The following is a 25,337-nucleotide window of genomic DNA, read 5'->3' on the forward strand; positions in this document are numbered from 1 at the left end:
AGTTCATAGTATGAATTTATTCTCTCCTTTAATAAGCACTGTATCTTTTAGTTTTTTAGTGTTGAATAGCTCTTAAGTAAAATAATTTGTTTTATTCGTTTATTAAACAGGAAAATTCTTCTAACATACTTTCAGAATTAGATGAAGAATTTGACAGTTTATACTCCATATTGGATGAGGTAAAGGAAAGTATGATTAACAGTATCAAGCAGGAGCAAGCACGTAAATCACAAGAGTTACAGGTGAGATCATATAGTGATTTAAATATGAATAATTTTAGTCTGTATAATGCTTGGTTTATTAAAAGCAAAAATTAGTGGGTTTTTGTGTATAAATGTACTTTTATCTAATAGAAGAGTGTTTCTTAATTTCATATTGGTCATAGATACCATTTTGTTAAAATGGTGGTAAAAAAACTTAAGATTTGCTCTCTTAACTGTTTTTAAATATAAGTAGTATTAAATGTATTCACTTTGTTGTGTATTGTGTCTCTGGGACTTTTTCATCTTGCAGAATTGAAACTCTGTACTCACTGAACAACTCTCCACGTGCCCCTCACCCACTGCCTGGCAACCACCATTGTATTGTCTGTTTTCTGATTTTGACTACTTTAGATGTCTCATATAAATGGAATCGTACAGTATTTGTCCTTTTGGTGTCTGGCTTATTTCACTCAGCATAATGTCCTCAACATTGATCCATTTTGTAGCATGTGCCAGGATTTCCTTCTTTTTTGACTGAATAATATTCCCTTGTATATATTTACCACATTTTCTTTATCTGTGTATCTGTCTGTGGACATTTGGGCTGCCTCCATCTCTTGGCTGTTGTGAGTAATGCTGCAGTATACATGGGTATACATTGAAATTTTGATAGTGTTTGTATTGAATTTGTAGATTGCTTTGGATAATAGAATTGATCATATTAAGTCTTCCAATCCATAATCATAAGCTGTGTTCTCCATTTATTTGTTATTTAATTTCTTTTAGCAACATTTTGTAGGATTCAGTGAATAGGTCTTTTACCCCTTGATTAAGTTTACTCCAAAGAATTTCATTCTTTTTGATACTACTATAAATGGTATTTTTAAAAAATTTCCTTCTTGCATTGTTCATCTGTAGGAGTGCAACTGATTTTTGTGTATTGATTTTGGCTATGATATCTTTGAGAATCTGAAAGCTGTAGAGGAATACAGATGTTCTCTTTTTTTTACAAACAGGCGCAATTTCCAAGGGTTAATTAAATTCCCTTTCAAGTCTGCCCAGTCTTCTTGGTTGAGATTTCTTATTTATATTTAGGAGGTAGGGTTTATATTACAGCTAACAACCTGGGTTTGAACTGTGAGGATCCACTTATACGCTGATATTTTTCAGTAGGAAATACTGCAGTATCACACAGTCTGTGGTTGGTTGACTCTACGGATGCAGAACTCCAGATGTAAAGGATTGACTCTTCCCCACCAGGGAAGCCCATTTGTGGATTAACCTCCTTGTTATTCAAGAGCCAGCTGTACTTAAATCATTTAAGGGTAATTAGTTTAGTCATAAAGTACTCATAAATTTCAATCAGTAAGAAATTCATTTATTTAAAAACCAAGATTGGAGAAAAAAGGAAAACTCAGCATCTCCTGAAGTTTTACCCGTGATTCATCTTGTGCAGATTTCTGTTCTGCCTTGAACCCAGATCCTTCTTTATAGCACTGGTTTGGAATACCTTTTAAGCTTTCAGTTGCTTAATCTCTGGCCTGCCTTCCTCTCTCCCATGATTTTTACTGCTATTTTAATCATATGTAGTTTATCTTTAGTGTGTATTGTAAGGGAAAATGAAGTAGATTTGAATATGGAATAGATGTCATTCAGTTGAGTTCAGACGCCCAGTCATGTCCGACTCTTTGCAATCCCATGAATCACAGCACGCCAGGCCTCCCTGTCCATCACCAATTCCCGGAGGTCACTCACACTCACGTCCATCGAGTCAGTGATGCCATCCAGCCATCTCATCCTCTGTTGTCCCCTTCTGCTCCTGCCCCCAATCCCTCCCAGCATCAGAGTCTTTTCCAATGAGTCAACTCTTCACATGAGGTGGCCAAAGTATTGGAGTTTCAGCTTTAGCGTCATTCCTTCCAAAGAACACCCAGAACTGATTTCCTTTAAAATGGGCTGGTTGGATCTTCTTACATTAAAAGGGACTCTCAAGAGTCTTCTCCAACACCACACTTCAAAAGCATCAATTCTTCGGCGCTCAGCTTTCTTCACAGTCCAACTCTCACATCCATACATGACCGCTGGAAAAACCATAGCCTTGACTAGACGGACTTTGAATATTCTATCTAGGTTGGTCATAACTTTCCTTCCAAGGAGTAAGCGTCTTTTAATTTCATGGCTGCAGTCACCATCTGCAGTGATTTTGGAGCCCCCCAAAATAAAGTCTGACACTGTTTCCCCATCTATTTCTCATGAAATAATGGGACCAGATGCCATGATCTTCGTTTTCTGAATGTTGAGCTTTAAGCCAACTTTTTCACTCTCGTCTCACTATTATCAAAAGGCTTTTTAGTTCCTCTTCACTTTCTGCCATAAGGGTGGTGTCATCTGCATATCTGAGGTTATTGATATTTCTCCCAGCAATCTTGATTCCAGCTTGTGCTTCTTCCAGCCCAGCGTTTCTCATGAAGTACTCTGCATATAAGTTAAATAAGCAGGGTGACAATATACAGCCTTGACATACTCCTTTTCCTATTTGGAACCAGTCTGTTGTTCCATGTGCAGTTCTAACTGTTGCTTCCTGATCTGCATATAGGTTTCTCAAGAGGCAGGTCAGGTGGTCTGGTATTCCCATCTCTTTCAGAATTTTCCACAGTTTATTGTGATCCACACAGTCAAAGGCTTTTGCATAGTCAATAAAGCAGAAATAGATGTTTTTCTGGAACTCTCTTGCTTTTTCCATGATCCAGCGGATGTTGGCAATTTGATCTCTGGTTCCTCTGCCTCTTCTAAAACCAGCTTGAACATCTGGAAGTTCATGGTTCACATATTGCTGAAGCCTGGCTTGGAGAATTTTGAGCATTACCCTACTAGTGTGTGAAATGAGTGCAATTGTGCAGTAGTCTGAGCATTCTTTGGCATTGCCTTTCTCTGGGATTGGAATGAAAACTGATCTTTTCCAGTCCTGTGGCCACTGCTGAGTTTTCCAAATTTTCTGGCATATTGAGTGCAGCACTTTCACAGCATCATCTTTCAGGATTTGAAATAGCTCAACTGGAATTCCATCACCTCCACTAGCTTTGTTCGTAGTGATGTTTCTAAGGCCCACTTGACTTCTCATTCCAGGATGTCTGGCTCTAGGTGAGTGATCACACCATTGTGATTATCTGGGTTGTGAAGATCTTTTTTGTACAGTTCTTCTGTGTATTCTTGCCACCTTTTCTTAATATCTTCTGCTTCTTTTAGGTCCATACCATTTCTGTCCTTTATCGAGCCCATCTTTGTATGAAATGTTCCCTTGGTTTCTCTAATTTTCTTGAAGAGATCTTTAGTCTTTGCCATTCTGTTCTTTTCCTCTATTTCTTTATACTGATCGCTGAAGAAGGCTTTCTTATCTCTCTTTGCTATTCTTTGGATCTCTGCATTCAGATGCTTATATCTTTCCTTTTCTCCTTTGCTTTTTGCTTCTTTTCTTTCAACAGCTATTTGTAAGGCTTCCCCAGACAGCCATTTTGCTTTTTTGCATTTCTTTTCCATGGGGATGGTCTTGATCTCTGTCTCCTGTACAGTGTCACGAACTTCATTCCATAGTTCATCTGGCACTCTATCTATCAGATCTAGTCCCTTAAATCTATTTCTCACTTCCACTGTATAATTATAAGGGATTTGATTTAGGTCATACCTGAATGGTCCAGTGTTTTTCCCTACTTTCTTCAATTTAAGTCTGAATTTGGTAATAAGGAGTTCATATCTGAGCCACAGTCAGCTCCTGGTCTTGTTTTTGCTGACTGTATAGAGCTTCTCCATCTTTGGCTGCAAAGAATATAGATTTTAATAATACATATAAATAAATATTTTGAAGAAGAATCTTCGATACATTTAAAAGCTTAGAATGGTGTTTGTTTCTTCGTTTAAAGTTATCACTAGCAATATTTTCAGATAGCTTAGTTTTAAACGACAAATGATAAAGTGAGGGAGAGAGGCCAAGAGAGAAGAGAACTGAATAAGAAAGATTGTGTTAGGTGAAATTAACACAGCACTATAATAGAGCACGTCACTGTAACAGTCACTTACTACTTTTTGTTTATGTTTGACTTTTTTTTGAAATCTAGACACTTGACTTTGTGACTCCTGTGTTATCCAGTTTTGAAAGCTGTAAATTAGCCTTTATAGGAATATGTGTTACCTGAGTAATGTGATAAATGGAGTACTGAGATTGTGTTCAACTGAATGTACCTGTAACTTGATTCATACATTTTAGCTTAGTTAAATATCATCTAGAAATTTAGTCTCCATTATAGAGGATGTTGTTTACAGATGGATTATTTTGATATTTTAATTTAAATCATTGATAGTCTTCTGGCTACCCTGATTGGAAGAATCTTTAAGTAAATTTGATCCCAGCTATTTATAATTGCTTTGTTTTCTTTTATATTTTTAAATGATGAGTATACCTTTATCTGTATGCAATTAAGCTGTTCTGGATGGTTTAAGATAATTAAAATTTATTATATATGTGACTAGTGATTAACTTCAGTACCTCTCTGAAATGTTTGTTTGATTATTGCTGTTAAGAGTGTAACAACATTCATTTAAGATTCTGATCATAGGCAATTCTGTTTTAATTATTTATCATTATTATTTTTGTTTTTAGAGTCAACTTAGTCAATGTAATAATGCCTTGGAGAACTCAGAAGAACTATTAGAATTTGCAACAAGATCATTGGATATAAAGGAACCTGAAGAATTTTCAAAGGTACCAAAAAACTGACCAAAAAAATGAGACTAATCCACTTAAAAAGGATAGTTCTGTTTAAAAGAAAATGATATTTCCCCATTTAATTTTGAATTCATTCAGTCATTTCTAATACTAGAAAAGGTTTGGAATTTGTTAAGTAAAATGCTAGCTCTTCATGTATTCCAAAGCATATGCTTAGAAGTATGTGTCATTGGGGCCATGAACAAATTAATTATTTATTTAAATTTTGTTAATGCTCAATTCAGAAGAATGAAGTTATTCTTTTTTTCAGTTACATTCCCCCTTTATTTTAAAGGTATGCTTTAGCTGAATCATACCTTTGTTATAAACATTTTTTGGCTAATGAAAGAAGATTGGTATTGCTAATAACATTCTTAAAAATCTAGGTTGATGTTCCTTTCACTGAGCTGATTGGGAAAACATCATCACTTAATGCATATGAGAGCACTGTGAAATTTGTTACTAAGTTTGTTATTAAATGTCCTACTGTTTAAGAATGCTTTATTGAAATAGGAAAATATATGTCCTTATAGGGTATATTTGATACGGAGATATAAATAGTAGAGCAGGAAGACTGCTAATGTTGTAACCTGGTGTTTGATAAGAGATTCTTAATTCTAGATTCTAAGTCTTAAGTATAGTCATTTTTAAATGATTATCAATGTATCAAATCACATTTACTCTTTTATGTGGAATAAGTATGTAGACTACATAGAAAATAATGTGAAAGAGTATAAAATTAAGTGATATAATTAGTAAAATATGTACTGTGAAGTAGTCTTATCAAGATAAGACATTTAAGTTTAATATTTTCTTGGTCTTTGTGGACTATATAGTAAACTGTTTTATTGTTAGAAAGGTGGCTTAATAATCCACTTGTGCCCACCAGTGATTTAATTTTATGATTTTTCTATGAACTTTAAGGGTAGAAAAGACTTCCTTGAGAAGATAACATTTGCTGACTTATATCTCTACATCTTGAAAATTAAATTTAAAAATTAATTCCTTTTGACAGAATGAATCAGAGTTCTTTTGCCAGAAACCAGTTAACTAATTCATTCTTAAATTTGGATGTCGGTTATAAGAAAGTTCATCATAGTACTTTGTAAGACTTATGTACAGGATTTATGGGGGAATTGTATCATACTTTAAATTATTTAAAAAGTATATATACATCACCTATTCAGAGGGCATTTACATGATAACTTCAAATATCTGGAACATAGCCAAAAACATGCAGAACGCAAAAGATGTTTGAGTCAGCAGAAGCAGTGTCATAGAGTTCATGAGCAAGACTTAGTATCTTCTAATTGTGATAGTTTCTTGGAATCTGTTGTTAATATGTACATGGTACCACTGAGTTTTTAGGGTTTTTTTTCCCTTTTTGTTTCCTTGTTGTCAACAGAATCCCCTTCTAGTGGACTAGGGCAGCTGTTAATGATAGGCATAATCATAGCGGCAAGAACTCACAGCTTAGCGCCTGAGAGACAGGAAAAAGACAGGAGAACTAGAAAGTATAGACATGGTACTCAAAAATAGCTGGAATCCAGTTGAATTTAAGTAGGACCTAATGCTTAGAAACACTAATAACAGTTTGTTTCTCTCAAGTTTCTTTTTCCATTGACATTTTCAGAGTCCTTTCCTCTTCCTCTCAAAAGATGCTGTTCTCTCTTGCCCTCTCCTTTGTTCTTTCCAGCTTTGTTAAAACTTGTTTCCAGTTTACTGTAAATTGGAAAGGTTCTGATAAAATACATCACCTTATGGTCTAAATATATTTTCTTCATGTGCTACTTTTCTTACTATTTTGGTCTTGTCTTCCAGCATTTTGCAGTACTGCCTAATAGCTTGAACCGTTTTGAAGATGTGGTGAAATGAATTATTTGTCAGTGTTTCCTTGACAGAAATTGGAGTTTATTGTTCAAGAAAAATGCTTAACTGAGAGTTGCTTGCAATTATTTTCTTAGTATATCCAAATAGTATCCAGATAATAGTTTGTTCCAAGTTAAAAACCAAGTTTACTTTCCTGCCAACTGCATGGACTCACGCTTGCCTCAGATTCCTAATTGCTGACAGGAGAGGGAAAGATGACTTGGAAGATTAATTAATGGACTAGCAGTATGTTGTTAGATATTTGGAAACAATTCTTTTAAGGTATATTGTTTGTAAATATCTCATATTAAAGTGATTGCTGTGCTGAGTCGCTCAGGCATGTCCAACTCTTTATGACCCCATGGACTGTAGCCCACCAGACTCCTCTGTTCATGGGGATTCTCCAGGCAAGAATACTGGAGTACGTTGCCATGCCCTCCTCCAGGGGATCTTCCCAACCCAGAGATCAAACCCAGGTCTCCTTTATTGCAGGCAGATTCTTTACTATCAGAGCCACCAGGGAAGCCCAAGAAACTGAAGTGGATAGCCTATCCCTTCTCCAGGGAATCTTCCCAACCCAGGAATTGAACCAGGATCTCCTGCATTGCAAGTGGATTCTTTATCAGCTGAGCTACCAAATAAGATTAATATGAATAACTTCTGGAGACAAAAATTATTATAGGCTGAAATCCAGGTCATGATTCTTTTTAGATTTCATTATCTTCAAAAAGAGTACTTTAAATACTAATATTTAAATGATCATTTTGCAATACACCAGTAGGAGAAGGCGATGTCACCCCACTCCAGTACTCTTGCCTGGAAAATCCCATGGACGGAGGACCCTGGTAGGCTGCAGTCCATGGGGTTGCTAAGAGTTGGACACGACTGAGCGACTTCACTTTCACTTTTCACTTTCATGCATTGGAGAAGGAAATGGTAACCCACTCCAGTGTTCTTGCCTGGAGAATCCCAGCGATGGGGGAGCCTGGTGGGCTGCTGTCTATGGGGTCACGCAGAGTTGGACACGACTGAAGCGACTTAGCAGCAGCAGCAGTATGAGAATTGAATAGAAAACTGCTATTTGCCAGCATTTGCCAGCGTTAGATAGTCTGAAAGAGAACAAGTAAAACTAGCACAAATGAAAAAGGATTTTAGAGTAAATTTTCACTAATTTTTTTAGTTGTTGAAAGTTTGGGTGATAGTAAATATATGCAGAAAGCTCATCAGCAATTGAGTTCTGGATGAACAAGTAGCCAAAGCCTCATCAGACTTAGTTTTTCTAATAACTGGCCTACAGAACACTGCATGGATCCCTTAGCAAAACTAGTATTCCTACCAACTCCTGCTCTCCCCTGAATTTAGAACTTAAATCCTACCTAGGAAAAGAGCTGAGCTTGTGGGACAGTTTCCAAGTCAGTATAACTCACCAACCACTTCATCACAATCTTGCCACACATAACTCAGTTGTCAGACAAGGAGGAAGGGAATGGTTACCTGCCCACAAACGCCTACAGTGGAGAAAAAAGTACAGAGTAAGGTGAAGGAGAAATAGTCTTCTGGATTTAATCACAGGTGAAAAGGAGAAAGGATTTTGTGTTTTTCCCAATTTTGATTTACAGTAACTCACCTTTTGAATATTGTTCAGCAAGCGTCAGTCTCTGACCACTGGGAGGAACAAATAATGAGAATGGTGGAAGCTCACTCAATATTTCAACGGAGCACAAGTAGTATTGGCAGAAGCTCCTTCTGTGAGTTGCAGTCAGGAATTCCAGGAAAGAGGACCATCAACGAAAGCATGAAGGGCACACGGGTTCAATCCCTGATTAGTGAGTTAAGACCCTGCAAGCTGCTCAGTGTGCCCCCCTGCCCCTGAAAAAGGCATGAAAGTTTCAGTTATGAAGGCAGTTCAAGAACAATTCTAAATGTTTAAGAATAGGGACTTCCTGGCATTCCAGGGATGCCATGTTAAGATGCCATGTTCTCAGTGCAAGGGGCACAGTTTTAACCCCTGGTTGGGGAACTAAGATTTTTGCATGCCACATGGCATGGCCAAACAAAAAAAACAAAAAACACCCTAAAACCTAAAATCCACAGAAATATTTGTTAAGAACTGTACTTGCTAAGAACTATGCTTTTCACCTATACTTTTTATGTGTGTTTATAGAAATGTAATCTCCTGTTATAAAAATGTATCTAATCATAGAGTATAGATGCATGCAGTATGAGATGCAAAATTCATTTCAAGTTATTTACTAGGGTTTTGTGAAGGCTTTTAAATAATTATGTTTTTTTTTTAAATAGTGCTGTTTATAAATAGATAAATACATGTACGCTGCTGCTGCTGCTAAGTCACTTCAGTCGTGTCCGACTCTGTGCGACCCCAGAGATGACAGCCCACCGGGCTCCCCCATCCCTGGGATTCTCCAGGCAAGAACACTGGAGTGGGTTGCCATTTCCTTCTCCAAAATATATATAGATGGTAAAGCGTCTGCCTACAATGTGGGAAACCTGGGTTCAAGCCCTGGGTTGGGAAGATCCCCTGGAAAAGGAAATGGCAATCCACTCCAGTACTGTTGCCTGGAAAATCCCATGGACAGAGGAGCCTGGTACGCTACAGTCTATGGGTCGCAGAGAGTTGGACACGACTGAGTGACTTCACTTCACTTCACTTCATAGAAAATATAAAACTTCTGATGTTTGGAATCCAGGGGATCTTCCCAACGCAGGGATTGAACCCAAGTCTCCCACATTGCAGGAGGATTGTTCACCAGCTGAGCCACCAGGGAAGCCCAAAAATTTGTATAGAAAATATAAAACTTCTGATGTTTGGAATCAACCATTATGCAGTATTTTTTTTTTTTAATCTGATGTTTTTGTCTAAGGGAAAATAGGACCTTGAAACTGGCTCTTATTTACTCTCTGACTGAGCTCCCTTCATTTCCCATATTATTTCTTAATATGGTATTTTTGGGGTGAAGGTAGAAGTCTCAATCATATAATGTAAAAAATATTAAATATTTGCCCCCTAGTCATTTTCAGATTCTCTCAAGAAAACTTTACAACATTATCTGCCCCAAATCTCATAGGAAAATCTGAATTATGAAACAGTGTGAATGTATAGACAAAACTTGAAAAGTTTCCTCAGTGTTGTATGGCATTAACATTTTTACTGGGAATTCTATTGGGCTTTACTGCAAATCAAAATAAAGATAAATCTCTGGAAAATGTGAAATTGATATCTAGCCTTTGCTACATTCAATGTTAGTATATTTTTCTCACAGCACTTATGATTCATAAACAGGTATATTTTTATTTTTTGTTGCTGTTTATCAGTGCTCTGATTTTAACTAACTTTTCCCTTGCTTCCTCTTTCCATTTCAGCCTCTGTTTCAGAGAATTAGATTGTTAAAATGTTTGTGTGCTTAGTTGCTAAGTTGTGTCTGACTCTTTGCGACCCCATGGACTATAGCTGGCCAGTCTCCTCTGTCCATGGGCTTCTCCAGGCAAGGATACAGGAGTGAGTTGCCGTTTACTCCTTCAGGGGATCTTCTTGGCCCAGGGATTGAATCCATGTCTCCCGCATTGGCAGGTGGATTCTTTACCTCTGAGCCACCAGGGACGCCTGATTAGTATACAGTGTCATGGAATTGCTTATGATAGTGCTGGAACTGTGTGATGTACTCATCTTCTAAATTTCAGTTCTGTTCTTTTTGTTTCTGACATTGTAAAATTATCTAAAATATTCCCAGGTGGCTCAGTGGTAAAGTGGTAGACAGGTATGCAGACCGGAATATTTTAGATTAGATATAAAAATGACCAGTACCAGGTAAGAACAGTATTAGAACTGAAGAAAAGAGAGGAGCATTGCTGTATACGTCGAATTAATGTTCAATTAAATTGAGTAATTGTTAACCATTACCATGTGCCAAGCTTTATGCTAGACGCTGGGGATAGAGTGTCAGGCATAACAACCATCTTCTACATCAGGTGTGTTGTTAATTATGGTGCTCAGTGTAGGGGAAAAAACTTTTGTTGGATCTATTATATGGTGTGTAGATTTAAAGGGGATAGCAATGCCTGTATTTTTCATCATTTTTCTTAGATGTGCAGTACCAAATAATAGCTGTGCTCTCTTCCTAAATTTGTGCTAGAATTCTCAAAAAAAGAGAAAAAGATATCTTAAGTAGTGTAGGTTTAAGTTGGCAGCTCTTATGAAGTCATCTGAGGGAGAGACCCATTGCTGCAAGTGTTTCTTTGGTTTCTCCTTACCTGAATTTTTGCCATTACAGCTTCATTCTTTGGGGTAAAGGGTTGTAGAACTGCAGCCTAGTTTTATATGTTAGCAGGCAAGCTCTAAGAATACAAAGTCCTTGCCCATGTGGAGGCAAATAAAGAAAACTTGGAACAACCATTATGAAGTGGTGAAAGAGATCTCTGAAGAAAATTTGGAGAGCAGATTTGAAATATATAAGAAAACCATCAGAATGCATAGAAATGTGTGCCCCATGAAGGAGATTGAGTGTTCTAGTTGAAGAGTGTCAGACTGAATGAAAGTGGAGGTGTGTGTTGATAATCTTAAGGTAAGAAAAAAATTTACAGTCATCTGAAATTAGTTTGAAGTGTTATATTTCCCTCCTTATTTTAAAGTGATACATATTTATATGGGGACCGGATTTCCTGTAGTTCTAACATCACATTATGCAAGCTGACATGAACTGTACAAATTATAGGAAATTTGTTTTGGTGAAAATGAACTAATCTGTTGCAGGGATTTTATCCTAACTTTTCTTGCATGTCACTGCCATTGAAACTTGCATGAAAAGCACTAACTGCCTTCTTTCTCTTCTCCCTGATTTGCTCCAAGGCTGCCAGACAGATCAAGGATAGGTATGATATAAAACCTACATTTTTTTAAAGTATCAACATTGAAGTCAGAAATGAAATTCAAACAGTTTCTTATTAGAATCTCATTAGTTAAAATAAAAATATCTAATGGCCAAGTACAGAAAAAAAGAAACAGCATCTTCTGCCTATATTCTAGAATAAAGAACATATCAGCAAGATTTTTTAAAAATACAGTTTTGGACAATTATGTGCTTCCAGAAGAATTTCATTTCTGATATAATGTAGTTTTAGTATAGTCCTTAATTAGCTGTGCTAGTAGATGGGAAACCATTTTGAATAATGTAAAAAATATTCCTGGAATGCATGTTTTGTTGTTAAATTTTATAAGCATGTCTTATTTTATGAAAAGTTACAGCATTATATTGTTCCTCAAGAGCAAAAGCACTCCTACTTCACTGCTCTCCTATTTAATATCTTTGTATTTTCATTTCATCCTGTTCCTGGTGCCATCTCTTGCTATTTCTAATGCCACTGCTGTCTAGTTGGTGGGAAGAGGAAAAAACAATGGTGGGAGACTTTGGCTTAAAGGTCTTTACCATTCGCAGGGCCAGGATTAGGAAAGGTACGTTAGTACTTGTTGTAAGAATATAGCAGAGGGCTAAAGGAGCTGTTGGCAGTTTTGGATTGGGTTATCACAGAAGGGATGGTTTTGATCTGCCTGGCTAATCACTGAGCATTGACTATAGTGAGATTGTCACTTTTAAGGTTTCTTCATTTGAGGATTATGAAATTCGCTGAAAGCACCACCCTGAGCCCTAGATTAAATTATTCATCAGATAATTTGCAAAATTATTATTTATATATTGTGGGAAAACCAATGTTGCTGTTGTTAATCATGGCTGAAGACTTGTGTTTTTCTCGTGGGCTTTTATTTGACTAGAGGCAAGATTCACATTGACTTTCATAGCATTCTTAGCACAAATAATTTTTCTGTTTTTTATGTTTTATTTCATTTTTAAATTAATTTTTATCAAAGTATAGTTGACTTACCAATGTTTTATTCTGCTCTACAGCAAAGTGGATGTTATACATGTACATATGTCTACTCTTTTTTAAGATTCTTCTCCCAAATAGGTCATTACAGAATATTGAGTAGAGTTTCATGTGCTATACAGTATTTTTTGTATATTTTATATCAGAGTATAAAGACATGGGTTATTCTTATAAATCCTGATAATGAGATTATGAGAGTTTAAGGTGAAAAGTATTGGCTGTATGAGGAATGGATGCTAGATAGGTCAGTTTTTTGGGTTAGGTTTGGGTTGTGTCTGCTCGACTTCGCTATAAGTAATTCATCTTCTACTGTGGCTAGATGAATATTTTATTTTGCCACCTCCTCCATTAAATCCTCCTCTGGTCCCTGATTTTCTGGATTAGAAGTCAATTCCTAATCAGGTTTTAGGCTGCCCAAAGACTTTTGAGAAAAGCCTTGCAAAATCTCTCTTTCCTGTCCTGGGAATCTGTATGGTTCTGTGCCTCCCAGATTGCTGCACTTACCCCTGACTTCTTTCTCTTTGTCCTGATTTGTCAGAATTGCATTTTATGATCAGTGTTCATGGCTGAATATTCTTCAGTGAGTCTAGATTTCTTTGCCCAAAACCAACCTCTTGGATATATTTCATCAATACCCAGAGTATCCAGGTGATCTCAAAGGAGTCAAAGTTCCTTTTTTTCTGCTAGAGCAAGGTCCATTTTTTGTTGTTGTTGTTGCTGTTGTTTTTCAAAGTATATGTTTTTTGTTTTTTTTTTTTGCTACCTTCAAAGTTTGTTCTTCCTGTGTAAGGAATATTTCTAAGTCTTGGTTTAATTTTTTTTAATTTGGCTTTTTTTTTAGCTTCATAATGTTCAGGGTTCTCTGATACGGTTTTTATGTGCTCTTCCAGGAAGCAAGCTTCTAGAATTCAATATTGGTATTTTTAGTACAAAAATAAACATATAGTCATAATAAAATAATTATCTTCATTAAGGGAAGAAAGGATTACTTCCTTAGAAGAGAGCAGAAGTGGTATTAAAGGAATGGATAACATAGCTGAGCAGGCAATCAAAAAATAAAGTATCTATGAGAACTCAGTACTTATTTTCTGTGATAGATATTATACAGAAGAAATGGCAGGAGTGACAGGAAAACCTAAAGAAATGATGAGAAGATAATACATAGATTTTTAGAACTTTAAAAATTACTAGTATAGGCTTCCAATTGCTTAGTCTGGTTGGAAGAAGATTAATTGAGGTATACTGTGAAGAGTTACTAGTTCTTGAAAGAAAGGGATAATGAAAGAGAGAGTCAAGTTAATGTAGTAGGTAGTTTGAAGAAATTGTGTTCATTCTTACTATTTTGCAGTTTTCTCTTTGCAAAAATAAAACTAGAAAGAAGAGATCTTTGTATTTAGTTTGTACTATTAAAAATGAACCAAGAAAGGCAAGGTGAATTAAAACATATCTAACCACATGGATCTTGTAATGTAGAGACTTATATATGGATTTTAGATAGTTGGGTTGGGCTTTGAAGCATAATGTCTAGATATCAGTTCAGTTCAGTCGCTCAGTTGTGTCCGACTCTTTGCGACCCCATGAATCGCAGCATGCCGAGCCTCCCTGTCCATCACCAACTCCTGGAGTTCACTCAGACTCACGTCCATCGAGGCCATGATGCCATCCAGCCATCTCATCCTCTGTCGTCCCCTTCTCCTCCTGCCCCCGATCCCTCCCAACATCAGAGTCTTTTCCAATGAGTTAACTCTTCACATGAGGTGGCCAAAGTACTTGAGTTTCAGCTTTAGCATCATTCCTTCCAAAGAAATCCCAGGGCTGATCTCCTTCAGAATGGACTGGTTGGATCTCCTTGCAGTCCAAGGGACTCTCAAGAGTCTTCTCCAACACCACAGTTCAAAAGCATCAATTCTTCGGCTCTCAGCCTTCTTCAAAGTCCAACTGTCACATCCATACATGACCACAGGAAAAACCATAGCCTTGACTAGATGGACCTTAGTCGGCAAAGTAACGTCTCTGCTTTTGAATATACTATCTAGGTTGGTCATAACTTTTCTCCCAAGGAGTAAGGGTCTTTTAATTTCATGGCTGCAGTCACCATCTGCAGTGATTTTGGAGCCCCCAAAAATAAAGTCTGCCAGTGTTTCCACTGTTTCCCCATCTATTTCCCATGAAGTGATGGGACTGGATGCCATGATCTTCATTTTCTGAATGTTGAGCTTTAGGCCAACTTTTTCGCTGTCCTCTTTCACTTTCATCAAGAGGCTTTTTAATCCCTCTTCACTTTCTGCCATAAGGATGGTGTCATCTGCATATATGAGGTTATTGATATTTCTCCCAGCAATCTTGATTCCAGCTTGTGTTTTTTCCAGCCCAGCGTTTCTCATGATGTACTCTGCATATAAGTTAAATAAGCAGGGTGACCACATACAGCCTTGACGTACTCCTTTTCCTATTTGGAACAGTCTGTTGTTCCGTGTCCAGTTCTAACTGCTGCTTCCTGACCTGAATACAGATTTCTCAAGAGGCAGGTCAGGTGGTCTGGTATTCCCATCTCTTTCAGAATTTTCCACAGTTTATTGTGATCCACACAGTCAAAGGCTTTTGCATAGTCAATAAAGCAGAAATAGATGTTTTTTTTGAAATTTCTTGCTTTTTCCATGATCCGGCGAATGTTGGCAATTTGATCTCTGGTTCCTCTGTCTTTTCTAAAACCAGCTTGAACATCAGGGAGTTCACAGTTCACATATTGCTGAAGCCTGGCTTGGAGAATTTTGAGCATTACTGTACTAGCGTGTGAGATGAGTGCAATTGTGCGGTAGTTTGAGCATTCTTTTGCATTACCTTTCTTTGGAATTGGAATGAAAACTGACCTTTTCCAGTCCTGTGACCACTGCTGAGTTGATATATTCAGTCTAAAAATAAGTTCAGTCTTTTGGAAAATTATTGCATATTCGTACATCTAACTTTATTTTTGGAGATTGAAATTCTCATTGTCTACGAAATAACTTGTTTTGGGGCTTTGATAAGCCTTTTTAATGTGTTTTTCGAGAATGTTTTTTTCCTTTGAAGCCATAGTGATTTTATGACCCAGATTTATCTTGAAAGGTGTACGTGCTATGCTTTTATTTGTTGTTTTGTTTTTGATACTTTTTTAATTGAAGTATAGTTGATTAACAGTGTTGTGCTAATTTCTGTTGTACAGCACAGTAATTCAATTATACATAAACATTTTAAAATATTATTTTCCATTATGATTTATTACAGGAAAGACCATTATGATTAAATCAAGTTTTATAGATAAAGTTTCAGGTTTAAATTCCTTAAAATACTCTGAGATATTTTTCTGAACAGTTTTCAACAAACTTTTAAATCCCCATGTTTAGAAGCAGCCAAATTCACACCTGTTCATTGATTCAGTGGGCATTTACTAAGTACCTGTCTGAATATAGCTCTTTAAGAAATCTTTAAATCTGTGGTGGGAGGTGGAACGGAGGTTCAAGAGGAAGGGGGACATATATATATACCTATGGCTGATTCATGTTGATCTATGGCAAAAACCAACACAATATTGTAATAAAGCAATTATCCTTCAACTAAAACTAAACTTAAAAAAAAGAAAGAAATCTTTAATTCAGAAGATACTTGGAGCTGGAGAGAACACATGTAAGACTTAGCCTTTGTTCCTAACTTCTTATTGATATAATCTGAAATTGTATATTGAGAACCAAGAGCTTAAAGTAATAGTGTGTGAAATACTCAGCGTTATATTTGGCATTCAGTTAAATGTGAGTTCCTTTCTCCATAAATTGTTTTTCAGTATAGCACAACCACCTTCTTTTTTTTAGAAAAAAATTGGAGTATAGTCGATTTATAATGTGTTAATTTCTGCTGAATAGCAAAGTGACTCAGTTACACATATGCGCATTCTTTTCCATTATGGCTTAACACAGGATGTTGAATATAGTTCCTGTGCTTTACGGTGGGACCTTGTTGTTTATCCATTCTATATATATAGTTTGCATCTTGTTCTTGCTAAGTCGTATCCAGCTCTTTGCGATCCCATGGACGGCAGCATGCCAGACTCCTCTGTCTTCCACTGTCTCCCAAAGTTTGCATCTGCTAACCCCAAATTCCCACTCTCTCCCTCCCCAACTTCCCCTTGCCAACCCCGTCTGTTCTCTACGTCTGTGTGTCATTTTTTGTTTTGTAGATAAGTTCATTTGTGTCTTTTTTAAGTTCTACATATAGGTGATATCATATGGTATTTGTCTTTTTCTGACTTCACTAAGCATCATCTCTGGTTGCGTTCATGTTGCTGCAGATGGCATTATTTCATCCTTTCTTATGGCTGCGGATCATTCTATGGTATATATGAGCCACATCTTCTTTTTCCATTCATCTGTCAGTGGACTTTTAGGTGTTTCCATGACTTGGCTATTTGTGAATAGTGCAGTTATGAACATGGGGTATGTGTATCTTTCTGAATTACAGTTTGTCCAGATATATGCTGGGAGTGAGCTTGCTGAATCATATGGCAACTCTGTTTTTAGTTTTCTGAGGAATTTCTGTACTGTTTTCCACAGTGGCTGCAACAGTTTACATTCTTACCAACAATGTAGGATGGTTCTCTTTTCTCTACACCCTTTGCAGCATTTATTATTTGTAAACTTTTTTAATGATGGCTCTTCCATTGTGAGGTGTGGTGCCTCACTGTAATTTTGATTTACGTTTCTCTAATAATTAGTGATCTTTTCATAGCACTTTCTTCTTGATAAATAGATCAACTATTGCTCACTCTTTGTTACTACTAAAGTGATTACCTAATAAAGTGACTGAGTTTATACAGCAACATGTTTAATCCCTTTCATACCATTTATCTTTAGGGTAGTTTGATAGGTGTGAATGACTAGGCCTGGTATTCCTTTTGTTCTTGCAACTCTATTTTCTTCCTCTCCCAGATTCTGTTCTAGGAGGACAGTGGTCATGAATAGTATTTTGGTATCATTCTTTGACCAACGATAATAAGGGTAATTACTTTGTGATATATGTAGATATTACTATAATATGAAAAATTAAAGTTTGAGATAAAATAACAATAGAGTATGGGAACTTCATTTAATCTCTAGTTTTAATTGACAGAACAATTTCCCCCTACTGTAGGTAAAATGAGCTCTTGTATGGCTTCTTTCTTTTTTGTTTTGTATACTACATTCATCTAAAATAATATTGATTGAGTTCCTACTATTTCCATGGAATATGGTTTCACAGGGCTGTTTCTTCTTGTCTGCTTCCATTCAGCTGATGTTAATACATCAGAGTGATAGCTTCTAGCATAGTATTCAGAATTGTGATTTCACTTCTCTCCTTCCTCATCCATAGTCTTTCTTGAGCACCTACCAAACAATACAGTATTTGGTCAGTGTCCTTTACTTTTATTTAAGGACACGTGGGATGGCTGTGATGACTAGGCAGAGTGTTTAATTCAGGGTGTATTTACAGTTCATTATTTGGCATATGAAAAGGAGTGAGGCTGGCATCAGGAAGTCAGATTGAGTTTACAGAGATTCAGATGACTGTTGAGTCTGTTAAAGATGATTTGTCTTGGATGTTTGTCTCTTGAGTCTTTTGTGTTTTTATGAAGTTTTGTAAAACTGGCTGGAGGAAAGTTCTTTAAAGGTTATTTAAATGTCTTTAAATTTAAAAATACTTTACATTTTTTAAAGTTAATTTTCAAAAGATCTAAAAGCAAATTTCTGTTTAATTTTGTTATCTTTGTTAATAGCTTCAGAAACCGCTAGAGTGGAGAAATAAGTTCTATCTGTTCACTTTATACATTAAATGTGATTTGATATTTCCCATTCTTTTATTTTTAAAAGAATGTTTATGTCTGTGTTTGCTATAGAGTAACAATGGCTTCAGCCTTTCGCCTTTCTTTGAAACCAAAGGTCAGTGACAACATGACTCATTTAATGGTGGATTTTTCTCAGGAAAGACAGATATTGCAAACTTTGAAGTTTTTGCCAGGTAAGTTAGTACATATATTATGTATAAAGTTATGTATAAAACCTCTGTTTTCAAGATTTTTTTGTAATGAACATTAGAATTTAAATATTAAGGAAATATAGTGTGTATTTTTCTTTCTTCAGCTAAGGAATAACTGAATTTGCTAGTCTTTATTTTTAGAGAATTATTTTACTGACAGTAAAAATTCCAGTTTCAGAATCCTAGTACAGGATACCTCTTATCACTAGTTTGGCAGAGAGAAGCAATGTACTGTTATGGTTAATGCTGAGTCTTGGGGCCAGACTTCCTAGGTTTGAATTCTGGCTGTCACTTATTTGCTATATAGCCTCAGCAAATTATTTAACTTCACCTCATTTTCTTCATCTTTAAAGTATGATGTTATCCTTCTAGGATTTTTATAAAGATTAAGTGAATTGAGACCTCTAAAGCACTTGAAAGAGTACCTGGCACATAGTTAACACCTAATGAATGTTGATTGTTATTATTACCATTGTTGTGGTGGCTTCTGGTTCAGATGGAGTTTTATAATAATAATGTGTCAACACTGGTTTATTAGAGTATTAGTATGATGATATTCCAGCAGTTGAAACCATTTAAAATTGAGTCCCACTTTATTGTTACTGTTCACGTGTGTGAAAGAGCCAACTACGGACCTTTTGGTTATTCTCTTTCTACTAGCATCAAGTAGTGTTAATTAAGTGGATAGCTAAAACAGTTTGAACATGGTGATCAGGAAATCTCTGGAAAGTGACGCATTTTACTTACAGGCTTACAGTTTTTGGAGGTTAGCTGTTTTTGATAGAGAATGTTAATCATATGAAACCATTCTTTTCTCCTATGAGAATTTGGTCCAGGACTTTAGAATATGATTGGAAAGACAAAGTTAGTAGTCAGGAAACTATAGTAGAATTAATTATGGTGACATAAGTGAAGTATTAACTTGTATGGTATAGAGCAGAAGTTCTAAAGGAGTTCAGAGAAGGAAAAGATGAGAGAAGAAATCATAGTTGTAGAAGAAGAAAGTATACATACTTATCAGTGAGTGCCTACCTGTAAATTGGCCTCTCAGGATTGCTAACCATTATATTTTCATTCACATTGTTTCTAAATTCAGAAGGAGAGTCAGAAGGGGTGGACTGTGAATATACACATGAGTAGTAGTTTTTTGATTAAAAAAAATACTAAAAAAGCAATCTTCTCAACATTACTTTCCTTCTCTTGGATTTTCAGTGATGGCTTAACAAACCCAGGCCATATGTGCTGTACAGTCCAGTAGATTGCATGCACAGTTAGGATTTCTTCTTTTGCAAACTCTTAAGACAGTTTGAAGGAATGAGGTGTAATAAAAAGCAAGGAATCTTTTTGTGGGGGAGTTTCATCCTGAAGGAAGGTATAATAGGTTGTTAAAATTTATGAAAGGTGAACTCATATCATTAATTTTTTATATTCTGCTATAGCATAAAAATCTCCTATAAGATGCAGTCAGATAAACTTAGAAATGAATACCTTCATCCCTTAATAGTTCATTCTGTAAACACCACACAAATCCACTCTACACTGCATTATGTATAGTAACGAGTTGTGGACTTACCTGAGTCTTGAAAATTGGAAGTGATAATGATGGATGATAATAATCATGATCATTTTCTTCTACGCTAAGCCATTATTCATACATTGAAACTTAGAGTTTATGTCCTCCTTTCTGAGCTTCGGCAGTCAAGAAGAGAGACATGTTTGTGGCAGTGTTCTTTTACATTCACATGCAGTGAAAAACTTAAGTAAAATTCTTAGAACAATGTCCACACAATTTGTTGCTTTATGGAAGTTACTGTGAATTGCTTTCCATTCTCATTTTTTTTAAGAGTTCTTTGTTCCCTAATATTTTTTATATTACAAGTTTACCATCTTTCATCTTTCCCTGTACTTTATTCCTACATTTGTTGAAATTCTTCTCTTACTTCTATATAAGATATTGGATGAACTTCCCACGCATTAGATTCAAGTCACTCTTAATTTGACATATGACTCTTTTTTCAATTTAATTTTTATTTGATATTGAAGTATAGTTTATTTACAGTGTTGTGTGGTTTCAGGCATACAGCACAGTTACTCAGTTATACATATATCCATTTTTTCAGGCTCTTTTCCCATGTAGGTTATTACAAAATATTTGACATACCACTCTTCAGTTCAGTTCAGTTCAGTTGCTCAGTCCTGTCCGACCCCTTGCGACCCCATAGACAGCAGCAGCACGCCAGGCCTCCCTGTCCATCACCAACTCCTGGAGCTTACTCAACCTCATGTCCATTGAGTTGGTGATGCCATCCAACCATCTCATCCTTGTCATCCCCTTCTCCTCCCTCCTTCAATCTTTCCCAGCATTAGTGTCTTTTCAGATGAGTCAGTTCTTCACATCAGGTGGCCAAAGTATTGGAGTTTCAGCTTCAGCATCAGTCCTTCCAATGAATATTCAGGACTGATTTCCTTTAGGATGGACTAGTTGGATATCCTTGCTGTCCAAGGGACTCTCAAGAGTCTTCTCCAGCACCACAGTTGAAAAGCATCAATTCTTTGGCACTCAGCTTTCTTTATAGTCCATCTCTCACATCCATACATGACTACTGGAAAAACCATAGCTTTGACTAGATGAACCTTTGTTGACAAAGTAATGTCTCTGCTTTGAATAATACCACTCTTAAATTTAAATAAATAAGTAAATTATTAATAATGTTAATTAAATATTATTTAATTATATTAATATAAATAAAATACAAATATGTTTATATAAAATAAATATAAATTAAATGTTATTTATTAAAATAATAAATAATTAAATAAAATTTAAATAAAAATATCTAGATTTTCTTTTTACCTGCCAAGTTTGCTTTCTTTGGGGACCATTATTCATAAGAAGGAAGAATCTTCTTGCCAGTAATTCTTATTTCAGTGATATTAATAGCTGAATTTGAGACATAGATTTGTGGGGAGTTAGCTGGACCCACTTACAGATTAAGTGGTATTTTATTTATACAAGCCTCTTAGGACTTCAATACAGGTTTTAACTCAGCAAAATTACAAAATTACTACATGCTACAGGCATTTACACTTCCTTATATGTAGGCAGGGCACAGCATATTAAATTTATGAATGCCCATGATGTCTTCCCATAGAAATGAATAGTAATCTGTGTTGCTTATGTTCCAGTAATAGACTAACGTCTATAATGTATTAAAAAATTATTATTAAATGAAGTTCGTAGTTCACATTAGAGTTCACTCTGTTAAACAGTTCTGTGGGTTTGGTAAATGTGTGAAGAGCAGACACATTACTATGCCGACTAAGGTCCGTCGGATGGATGTGAGAGTTGGACTGTGAAGAAGGCTGAGTGCCGAAGAATTGATGCTTTTGAACTGTGGTGTTGGAGAAGACTCTTGAGAGTCCCTTGGACTGCAAGGAGATCCAACCAGTCCATTCTGAAGGAGATCAACCCTGGGATTTCTTTGGAAGGAATGATGCTAAAGCTGAAGCTCGAGTACTTTGGCCACCTCAAGCGGAGAGTTGACTCATTGGAAAAGACCCTGATGCTGAGAGGGATCAGGGGCAGGAGGAGAAGGGGACGACAGAGGATGAGATGGCTGGATGGCATCACCGACTCGATGGACGTGAATCTGAGTGAACTCCGGGAGTTAGTGATGGACAGGAAGGCCTGGCGTGCTGCGATTCATGGGGTCGCAAAGAGTAAGACACGACTGAGTGACTGAACTGAACTGAACTGAAAGTCATGTCTCCACCACTACATTATCTTACAGAGTAGTTTCACTGCCCTAAAATTCCCCTGCACTCTGCCTGTTCATACCTTCTATCCTGCAGCCTTGCTATAAGCTTGTTGTTTCCAGGAATTTTTCTGTTAATTCTTTGGGATTTTCTACATAGACTGTCATCAGCAAACAAAGACAGTTTTACTTCTTTCCTAACTTGCATATCTTTTACTTCTTTTCCTTGTCTTATAGCATTAGCTGGAACTTCCAGTAGAGTGTTGAATAGGAGTGGAGAGAGGGGACGTCATTGCCTTAGGGGAAAGGTGTTTAGTTTCTCAACCTTGATGTTAACTGTAGGTTTGTTTTTTTTTTTTGTAGATATTCTTTATCAGGTAAAGTTTCCTAGTTTAATGAGAGCTTTAGTCATGAATAAATGTTGGATTTTGTAAAGTATTTTTTCCTCTATTGATTCACATCATATAATTTTTCTTCTGATCATTTGAATTTTCTTCTACCGATATAATGAATTAGTTAATTTAGAATGTTGAACCAGACTTATACATGCTTGGAGTAAATCTTTCAAAGCTTTTTTTAGCAACAAGTGTTTAAATACAATACTGGCACAGTTTTACACATTTAAGACACATCTGTATCACTGGAGGACCATGTTCCCCAGTTAGCCTACTATTAAATGGAACATCTGTTAATGTTGAGGAGCTATGTAAAACCTCTTTTATGGAAAAGAAATTTATTAATTTTCATACATGTTAATTGTGACGTATTTACTGCATTTTGTTCTAATGAATCATGGAACTCTGGAGAAACATTTAAAAATTCTTACATATTTTATGGGGTTGCAGATTTCATTTTTGTTCAGTGTTGAGAAATCACAGTTATTCTATAAACAAGATTTTTAAAATACATTGAAAATATTTTGAACTATTTTAATCATTGGATTCAAAGCAAGTTATTTAATTTTGTCAGCAGTAATTTAATTTATGGTCTCCAGCTGTTTGAAATAGCAGGTTAGACATAAGTGTTGAAAAGTAGCAAATAATTCTCGAGCCTTTACTCTTAGCCTGTTTGAATTGCTTTTTGCCAACTGTGTTTTTAATGTACTTTGAATGCATCTATGAAAAACTTTGAAATAGGAATTTTAAAATAGCTTTGAAAAATGGTTATTTTGCATTTATAAGATATCCCTTCTCTTAGCCTGATTCAATTTAACAGTTCAAAAGCAACATGAAAAAGCATAATTTGAATGACAGACATAAATATTGGATTAGTACTATAAGTGAAAAATGAGCTTTTTTTTTTTTTGCTTCAGTCCCCAAAGCTCCAGAGATAGATCCAGTAGAATGTTTGGTGGCTGACAACTCTGTGACAGTAGCTTGGAGAATGCCAGAAGAAGATAATAAGATTGATCATTTTATACTAGAATATCGGAAAACAAATTTTGATGGACTTCCACGTGTAAAGGATGAGCGATGTTGGGAAATAGTTGATAATATTAAGGGTACTGAATATACACTATCAGGTAAGATGACTGCATTTCGTGAGTCTCATTCTCAGAAAACAGATATAATTGATGAATTTTTGACTAACATTAAAAGATCAAGTTATTCAGTTTCTTTAGCCAAGCTGATGTTTTTGTATATTTGTTATAGAAATGAATTTCTCTTAAAATATCAAGAAAACCTTCATTTTAATTAGTTCTGGATATTTGCACTCTGGTAAAACAATATGTGAAGGGATATTGTAAACACAGTCTCAATAAAATATAATTTTTTACCTTAGTTTTCTCACAGTAAAAAAGCTGTCAATTTTCTAGATGTATGCACTACTCCGCATTTCAGTTCAGTTCAGTTCAGTCGCTCAGTCGTGTCCGACTCTTTGAGACCCCATGAATCGCAGCACGCCAGGCCTCCCTGTTCATCACCATCTCCCGGAGTTCACTCAGACTCATGTCCATCGAGTCTGTGATGCCATCCAGCCATCTCATCCTCTGTCGTCCCCTTCTCCTCCTGCCCCCAATCCCTCCCACCATCAGAGTTTTTTCCAGTGAGTCAACTCTTTGCATGAGGTGGCCAAAGTACTGGAGCTTCAGCTTTAGCATCATTCCTTCCAAAGAAATCCCAGGGCTGATCTCCTTCAGAATGGACTGGTTGGATCTCCTTGCAGTCCAAGGGACTCTCAAGAGTCTTCTCCAACACCACAGTTCAAAAGCATCAATTCTTCGGCCCTCTGCCTTCTTCACAGTTCAACTCTCACATCCATACATGACCACAGGAGAAACCACAGCCTTGACTAGACGGACCTTAGTCTGCAAAGTAATGTCTCTTCTTTTGAATATGCTATCTAGGCTGGTCATAACTTTTCTCCCAAGGAGTAAGGGTCTTTTAATTTCATGGCTGCAGTCACCATCTGCAGTGATTTTGGAGCCCCCCAAAATAAAGTCTGCCAGTGTTTCCACTGTTTCTCCATCTATTTCCCATGAAGTGATGGGACCGGATGCCATGATCTTCGTTTTCTGAATGTTGAGCTTTAGGCCAACTTTTTCGCTGTCCTCTGTCACTTTCATCAAGAGGCTCTTTAGCTCCTCTTCACTTTTTGCCATAAGGGTGGTGTCATCTGCATATATGAGGTTATTGATATTTCTCCTGGCAATCTTGATTCCAGCTTGTGTTTCTTCCAGTCCAGCGTTTCTCATGATGTACTCTGCATAGAAGTTAAATAAGCAGGATGACAATATACAGCCTTGACGTACTCCTTTTCCTATTTGGAACCAGTCTGTTGTTCCATGTCCAGTTCGAACTGTTGCTTTCT

The 25,337-nt window shown here is 36.3% G+C and overlaps 1 protein-coding gene across 3 annotated transcripts in view; it reads left to right on the forward strand.

Annotated features, from left to right (window-relative positions):
- The window catches only part of FSD1L (fibronectin type III and SPRY domain containing 1 like), a 68,537-nt gene that overhangs the window by 17,306 nt on the left and 25,894 nt on the right, over positions 1-25,337 (forward strand). For all 3 annotated transcript variants that reach the window (XM_018052548.1, XM_018052549.1, XM_018052550.1), the window contains exons 3-7: positions 111-242; positions 4,858-4,959; positions 11,696-11,718; positions 18,632-18,753; positions 23,839-24,048. In XM_018052548.1, coding sequence (XP_017908037.1) covers positions 111-242; positions 4,858-4,959; positions 11,696-11,718; positions 18,632-18,753; positions 23,839-24,048 — 589 coding nt within the window. The remainder of the gene's footprint in view (positions 1-110; positions 243-4,857; positions 4,960-11,695; positions 11,719-18,631; positions 18,754-23,838; positions 24,049-25,337) is intronic.

This window comes from Capra hircus, chromosome 8 (assembly GCF_001704415.2).
Source record: "Capra hircus breed San Clemente chromosome 8, ASM170441v1, whole genome shotgun sequence".
NCBI lineage: Eukaryota > Metazoa > Chordata > Mammalia > Artiodactyla > Bovidae > Capra > Capra hircus.